This window comes from Apodemus sylvaticus, chromosome 1, assembly GCF_947179515.1.
Source record: "Apodemus sylvaticus chromosome 1, mApoSyl1.1, whole genome shotgun sequence".
In the NCBI taxonomy this organism is placed as follows: domain Eukaryota; kingdom Metazoa; phylum Chordata; class Mammalia; order Rodentia; family Muridae; genus Apodemus; species Apodemus sylvaticus.
The window spans coordinates 2,163,841-2,172,500 of record NC_067472.1 but is presented as its reverse complement, the minus strand read 5'-3'; the positions used below and the strand labels follow the sequence as shown (position 1 = coordinate 2,172,500).

Sequence of the window (8,660 nt, the reverse complement as noted above, 5' to 3'; positions counted from 1 at the left end):
GAGAACCAAGAATGACACAGCATGGAGCCGTGGCCAGAGCTGCATTTACCCAAGGAAAGGAAGGCTGAGCCAGGCCCAGCAAGGCCTGAGCCCCACTTGAAGTTCTCCCCACATTTTGACAGGTAGACGGATTGGGTAAGCATGAGGGAGATGTGAGAGCAGCCAAGCAATTCCCCAGAGACGTTCAAATGTGCAGGCTCCCATGAGAGGCCTACATCCTCAGGCGAACAGTAGGGCCTTTACCTGATCCCAAGTATGGAGTGGGCTCTTTTATGCAGAAATTCTCACTTTTCCTAAGCAGACTGAAGCAGCCAGATAGTTCATCCAAATTTCCCAGTGCAGAAACTTGTTCCAGCTATATGCCCCATAGAGCTCGCACTAAAGATATCAACAATATTCTCTTCCAAATCTTAAATTCTGTGCTCTGTTCAAAGTTAGGAACTGTTTATCTCAAATACAGTTTTAAGGAAATAAAGTTTTCTTTTGTTTTTGTTTTCTTTTGTTTTTGTTTTCTTTTGAGATAGGTCCTTGAAAAAGGATGGCTTCAAACTCAACCAAATACCCAAGGATAACCTTGAACTTCCAATCCTTTGAGTGGGATGACAGGTGTACACAACCATGCTTAGTTTTATATGGAGCTTGGGAAACAAACCTACAACTTTGCACATAGTAGGCAAGCACCCTACTGACTTAGCCCTAAGAAATAAAACTCTATTATTCCCCATTCTCTCCTTTTCAGACTGAAGAGCCATCCTGGGGCCAGCAGGATGGCACAGTGGGTAAAGGTTCTTACCACCAATCTTGATGGCCCGATTTTGATCCCCAGAATCCACATAGTAGATGGAACTGACTCCCACAGGTTGATCTCTGACCTCCACGGGTGTACACACACTCGCAATTAATGTACAAAAACATTCTTTAAAGAATTCACATTCTGACTTCCTGCCATCCGGACTTTAACCAGGCTTAATAAAAGTAAAAAAAAAAAAATGTACGCATTTAACAATAGCCAGTATTGTGTGACCATTTCAATGAGTCCTTTCAGGTCGTAATCTGAGTTGCTCATAGATCAGCATATTTAGAGGAAAAGCCACTTTTGGAGGGGCATGGGAGATAAAAGCAACGCGGAAAAGATGTCCCCATTCTTGAGGAATGCAGGAAGCAGATCCCTGCCTACCACCTACCTGTATCAAAACATGCTACTGTAAACTGAACCATAAGAAACCTGAACCAGGCCACCACATACAGCCCAGCACTCTGCTATCAATAATTGAAGCACAGGAACTAGCAACAGTTCCCACAGGTTTGTCCTTTTCACAGGGGTTCATTTGGATGCCATCAGTCCTACACTAGAAACCGAGACTGTTCAAAGCAACTGCTATTCATCCATTCAGAAGTGAGCTGTATTTCTGTCATGTCTCTGATCCTCCACAAACGGTAATACCAACGAGATTACCCTGTGTGTTCTTTGTCGTAGTCAAGTGACAAAATAAACTGCCTTTTGAATTTTAACTCTGTTTTATTTTTCAGAAGGCTAGACTGTTTTGTGGTGTGGGACTGCCAATATGTGCTGCCTGACTTTAGAGCCTCTGAAGAACGATCTAGAAGGGTCCAGCTTGCAAGGGAGAGGATTATTTTCTTGCAATCTTTGGTTCTTTGCCCATGACATATTCCCATATGACATTTTTGGATCTGCTCAGCTATGTTCTGATTTAGAGGATAAATAACAGATTTATGTCACATTAAAAAATAACCTAGTAAAAATTTAAAAGAAAATTACTATTGCTTTTCTAAGGACATAACTTAGCGAGAGTGATTTCAAACACTCCAACTCCATAAAATGGAAACTGCTTTTGCTTCTTTCTTAACTACTGTACCAAAGTCTAAGTCACCAGTAAGTGGCTTACTTAGTTAATATGCATAGATTGATAAAGGGGATAAATATTCCCTCACAAAGCCATTCACCATGGAGGCCACAGACATACTAACTGCCTCCCAAAGTCCGTTTCCACAGACTGATTGACTGATTGCTGGGACTCCATCCAGGGCCTCCTCACACGTATAGGCAGGGGCTAGACCTCCCCCCACCCCCACCCCAATGCATCCCCACCCTGCATGCAGAACTCTTGAAATATGATCTCTCCTGTTAAGAGTACATTTATAAATATACAGTGAAGTTTCAGTAGCTATGTGCCCTGTCATAATTTCTTTTCCTTGAACTAACCCAAGAAACTGATCAGATTCTATAAAGACATGAATACCTACCTGCCAGGCATGATTAATGATGCTTTTACAAACTGGAAACAACATTAAAAGAACAAAGCTACAGCGCCCTATTACTGTATAGATGACATATTATATATAATCACTAATAGTGTATGTAAGATGTATTGAACAAAAATGTGTAGTGACCAATAATAAAAAAATCAGAGCATATTCATATACTGCTCTGCACTGAAAATGAATTCTAGATATGTGTATCAATATAACTATATGACAAATTATACCTTAAGCACAAAAATTTTTTATATAGTTACCATATACAAATATGGTATGATCTATACCTATCAAATATTTAATGCTTCCTATACCTAAATCTATCAAATATTTAATGATCTATATAGCATAAACAAAAATATAAGGTCATAAAATGACAGACTACATATATAACTATGGTAGAGTTCACCCTTAGAAGACAGGGAAGGATAAAGAGCCAATAGCTACAATATTATAATGTATATACTATTATCTTTCATGTATATGTGGCTTATATAATATAAAATAAAAAAGACAATAATTAGAACTGATCTATATTTCAAACACCAAAATATACACACTGTTTACTGAAAGAAGAAGGCTCTAAGATGGTATATAAACTCTATACTTTTTATAGAAGCACATATGGCATATGTGAAAGACCACAGTGGATAGAATATAAAATACTAATTTTGGCTTTTCTCAGGGAGTGAAGGTAACCAGTTATTTTGTTTTCCTTTTTTTTTTCTCATAGCAAACTTCTTACTACAAGCTTAATGTTTTCAAGACATTTATAGGATATTAATGCTTATTCCATTTCTTTCAAAATCACAGTGATGCCAGGGCATTTTTATTTTTCACAAATAGGAACTGTTTTTGTTCTTTTGGTAGTATGATCGGTACACCTGCAGTCACTGGATCTACTCACACGCTCCCCAAAGCCAAGTGACTATTACTCCACTGAAATGCTTACATACTTTTCTGAAACTCTTCCAGTTTTTTAACAGCTTCATCTCGTTCTTGCCGAATTTTGTCACACTGAAATGAAAAAGAGAAAGAAACGTTAAACTCCTGATGAAATATAACTTTGACAAGGCAAGAAGCAAGAATAAACTCACAGCAGCGACATATTTCCTTTCTCTTCTTGTATTTCCCTCAATCCCTCTCAGAGGCTGAAGAGTTAGCTCAGCAGTGAAGCGCATGTGGCACTCTCACAGAGGACACCAGCTCAGTTCCCAGAACCCTTGCCATGCGGCTCACAAGTGACTGACTCCAGCTCAGGGAAAGCCTGGTGGCCCCTTCTGGTCTCCAAGGGTACAGTACTAGGGTATATATATACACTTGCACAGACACACACAAGCAGACACATAATTAAAAATAAAGTTAATCTTAAAAAAAAAATCTTTCCACATCCCCAGTAGTACCAGGCAACAATGTGGCTCACCTAGTGTGTTACATATGCACTTTATCCAGCTGAGTTTCTAGGAGTTTCTGGGATAAGGAGTCATTCACTGTTCATTATCTCCTTGGTTGGTAACCTTGAGTTAAAATGTATTCCTTCTTTAAGTTGGTAACATTGACTATTCTTGGGTTAAAATGTATTCCTTCTTTAAGAGAATATGTATGGCTTGCTACACTAAAGAACCACTGCGCTATCAAAGCCCATCCAGGGACAGTGAGATAGCTTAGTGACAGATGAGCACAGGGCAAGCATGAGACTCTAAACTCAGCATCCATTCAAAAGCTGGTGTGGCTACATGTGCTTTTATTCTAGCTTTGGGAGGATGGAGAGAAACAGACTGCAAGGAATCTGGTGTAGAGTGGCAAAGCATGACACTTGACATTCTTCCCTAGCTTCCATGTGAATATGTGGGCACTTGTACACTTACATGCATGAAACACACACACACCTTTATCTGTAGGACACATCCATGAAGGGAACACAACACAGGTGGAATGTGCTCAGGGTTGAGTCAGTAAAGCTTAGCCCTCTCTCCCCATATATTAGTCAGGCTGATCAGACATTAGTTCCTTCAGAGGGTGTGCTGTTTCTTTAAGGTTTCCTGTGGGACTCCATCCTCTGTAAAAAACACACTCTGTCTTGTAGGGTTCCTAGCTCCAATTTAATAGACAGGTTACACTCACTGTTGTTGTTTTTTTATGTATTAAAAATTCTCTTCAGAGCTTTAGGTTCTCAAATCAGCTTTTCACACCTGGGTGAGCAATAATAGACTATACAACCTGTAACCATGACAAGGCTGGCCAGCTGCTTCTGAATGTTCCTCTTAATTTTCTGTAACTGGTTCCTGTTTACTTTGGACCTCCCCCAAATTTCTGCCAGGCTGTTCACCACACTCCAACAATACACAATAGAGCTGAGGGCTCAAATAGAATCCAAAATTCTGATGAGACCAGAAGACTTGAGTCATGATCGTCCAGCACAACAAAGCTGGCGTTTTACTTTCTAATTAATTCTCCATCCTTCCCTCTAGCATTTCTGCAAGTATGAGGTGTCCTCTATAGACATATATTCACCATGAGATTGTGCTATAGGATGACATATGACATCAAACACTGAGTGCCTCACTGTGCCTCTCAAAATTCTATTTAAAGGAATTATCAGGGTATCCAGTTCCCGATTAGGTACCCAGTTTTCAATAAAACTTTGCATAATAAGAATGTAAACAGGGATGGGCCTCAGCACTCTACCTAGTCAGACTGGAAAAGGTACTCAGTTCCTTCATACACCAACTACCAACTCAGACTCACATTTCCTGGTCAGCAGTAGTGTCTGGCCTTCATAGGCAGGCCTGTTCCGGCTGCCCAGAGGGGAGACTTGATGCTGGTACTCTCTGCTCATAAGACCCAGGTTGACACTCTGATTAATAACAGATTTTAGTCCAAGGTGCAGGGACTCAGTTCTGTAGCGTCCAGCACACACTAACCTCTAGTTATGAACACAGTCGCAAGCTGTCTCCCAACCCCAGCTGTGCTCTCTCAGGGGTTTTCATGTTGCTTTGCTTTCTATTTTCTGCAACCACATTATGACAGAACTGGCAGCCACTGAATTTACCATCTGCTATGCTGAAAGGCTGAAAGGGTGGGAGGGGGTTACACATGCTGCAAATGCAGCTTACTGATTCCACACCAGAACTAATCAAAGAGGGAGGATGCACCCACTTACTGAGCAAGAATGCAAACACCATTTACAACATCATCTCAGGTAAAGGCAGAGACATCCTCCAACTCTTCTCCCTCTCTACCAACACAGAGACATTACAAGGAGCACAGGCATACAGCACTGTTTCATCTTTGTGCCACAAAGACGCCCGTACCCTTCCTACTCTCTCCTCTACCCTGCCCCGGGCAGCTGTACCATCTGTAAAGACCGTCTCTTTTTATGTTGAGAATTGCTCCTGAAAACTTTGTAATAGCAACAGATGTTCTTTGGACTACATCATTTAATCAGGAAACTCAACAATGCTCTATAGCTCAGGGCTGGAGTCGAACTCAACGGCCCAAGTGATGGCTGCTTTAAGGAAACTGAATAACATTCCAGCTAGTCTGCAGACTGGTTTGACTCTTTAGAAAGTGATAGATTGACTAGAGATTGGCCTTGGTAGTTTTAAAAGCCCTTTGTATGAGGATCCCAGAGTATTCTTCAGATATCATAACTAATGCTCACCCAGGTCTGTGAAAAGCCTCCCTGGCTTATCTGTGAGCATGGGAGACTGGGCTGCAGTGGAATGGCATGAGCTGGTATCTTCCCTTCTACCTATCTGCCAACACTATCAACATAAATGTCTCCTTTTCTGTTAATCAGAAGCACTGGGCAGATGTAGACAAGATTTATAATCTGCTGTGTATGTGATTTATGCAACAAAACCTCAACATTCCAAACTGTGTCTGATTTCCACTGATATCTTATCATCCCGGCACATACATGTGACAAGGAGCTGCCAACTAGTTGAAAGGACAGTTTGGAGTCCAAAATATATACTCATAAGTTGTCTCCACACACCTACAGGGTAAAAGTTGGCAGAGCACCTGACAGAGACTGAAGCAGAATTCTGAACAGCGATCCCCTGGAACCATTGGATGTCTCTATTCCCTTCCTCTGTGCACTGACCCGCCTCTAGAGCAGTGGTTCTCAACCTTCCTAATCCTGTGACTCCTTAATACAGCTCCTCATGTTGTGCTGACCACAACCACAGAGTTCTTTCATTGCTACTCCACAATCATAATTTTGCTACTATGAATCACAATGTAAATATCTGTGTCCTACAATGGTCTCAGGTGTGAAAGGGTCATTCAACCACTGCAAAAAGGCTGTGACAAATATGTTGAAAATCGCTGCTCTAGTGCAGGGGCTCTGTGTTCAGTGCTGACATGGACCTGGTGTGGGACATGTTAGATTCTGTAGTCTCACAAAACCTAGGATCCACAAACAAACGTCAACAATGAGAAGAGCGAGAGCTAAGGACCAAGGACATAGGCTACAATGATGGAAAGACTGCAGGATTGTACAGACAGAACTTGGACAATTACATGGCCTGAGAGAAGGTTTAGCCCAACACCATCTTTCTAGAAGTTCATTCCTTTCATATCCCAGCGACACTATTTTAAAAGGCTCACAGCATCAGAACCAGACACTGGGGTCTGCTTTGGAGTCTTTGGTGGCATAGAAAGAGGACCGTTGGGTCTGTCCTCCATCTAGGTGATCGTGGCTCCTCCAGCCTGTGCTTTCTGGATCTGCACAGTCTTACCCTTAGTCCAGTCAGCCATTCCCTCTATCTGGAATCCTGTTGCTCCCTTTCTCCTTTGGAGTTCTTCTTTCTTCCAATTGAAAATTCTTTCCCTCCAATTCTCACAGGCGATAAAGGAGGAGCAGCCGCCCCCACCCAAGCTGTCATGCAGCGGTCTCCAAACTCTAGGTATTGTGTGTGAGATGGAAGCACATGTCATCAGAACTGAGACCCTCGCTCTTTGTTTCTGGATAGATTGCTGTTAATGAGAGACTCATTTTCACTTTCAAACTGCTAAGTAATTACTTTTTCTCTGGCACAACCACTTGCCACTCCATCTCAAAGAAGCCGCATGTATGTGGATGTATTATGCATGAACAGTTAACATAATGGGCGCAGATCTTGCTCTTTAGAGTGGCTTCTTTATTGATTTTTTTTAAAAAAAATAATATACTTGGGACCTTCACCTCTGAATATTACACAAGAGGATGGAATTGTAACAATAGACAACTGAGCCAAGATGCAAACACTATCATATATCTTGCTTCTTGAAACAAGTCTTGGGAAGTGTCTGTCTCTCTCTCATTTCATTCATTGTCCCTGGCAGGCTGACAGAACTGCCTGACGCACTGTGACAGTAACTCACCCAAAGGACTTCTAATCAGCCACTTAAACATTTATGCATTTCAAAACTCAATCTCTGAACATAACGTTAAGCATAAATACAATTTAATGGTAGACATTCTTCTATTATACAGATTCCCTTCTTCTACACACTGTGCATGTACATGTGTACATACACACACACACACACTCCAACACACACACACACACCAACACACACACATACCCCAACTCCACACACACATACACATACACACCCCAACACACACATACACACACATATACAACACCACAAACCCCCTGAGAAATGTGAATGCCACTCCATTCAAAGCTCAATGAAGCTTTCCTCTAACATAGGAAAGAAGAAAAAACCCAACTCTAAAGGTTATGACAAAGATTACAAGCAAGTCACAAGAGTAGGCTCTTCGACTGTGGAAGGGAAACTAACGGTTGGATATGGTGATGGAGACATAGCAAACGAACATGTTTTGCTCGGCTGATTCTAAAACATGTGGCCATCTATTTTTGAATACCCCTCCCCCAAATAGACTTAGAAGAGTTTGTTAACATGGATGCAACAGGCCCTCTGCCCTTCTCACATACTGCCAATTTATGCCATTTTGAAAAATGGGCAAAAATAATGGAAAGAGGCTGTTATCCTCCTGCTAAAGACCAGACAACACACATAAAAAAATCTCAGAATGTGCTTGTTTACTGTTGAACGCTGAGAAAATAATAAATCCTCTTGGTCGATGTGACAAGCACATAAGGGGATATACAGATGGTTTATTACAAAAAAAAAAAGATATTTTCCTACTTGTAAGAGAGCTCGAGGAGGCTTAGAGATAAGCGACTTGTAAATCTATCATTAAAAGAGACTAAAAGTTTGCCACGGGAGGAAAAAGCAGGGGTCAGGCCATCTTGTCTTTGCTTGTACCACCCAAACTGTAGAGACTCCCACGACAATGGTGATATCACAGCTCTCTGTGCCCCTTTGTTAGTGGATTCACTTAAAGGTAAAACTTTCATATATTT

The 8,660-nt window shown here is 41.3% G+C and overlaps 1 protein-coding gene across 2 annotated transcripts in view; it reads right to left on the bottom strand.

Annotated features, from left to right (window-relative positions):
- Positions 1-8,660, bottom strand: part of Shtn1 (shootin 1) — a 107,149-nt gene that overhangs the window by 78,629 nt on the left and 19,860 nt on the right. For both annotated transcript variants that reach the window (XM_052182577.1, XM_052182569.1), the window contains exon 3: positions 3,234-3,294. In XM_052182577.1, coding sequence (XP_052038537.1) covers positions 3,234-3,294 — 61 coding nt within the window. The remainder of the gene's footprint in view (positions 1-3,233; positions 3,295-8,660) is intronic.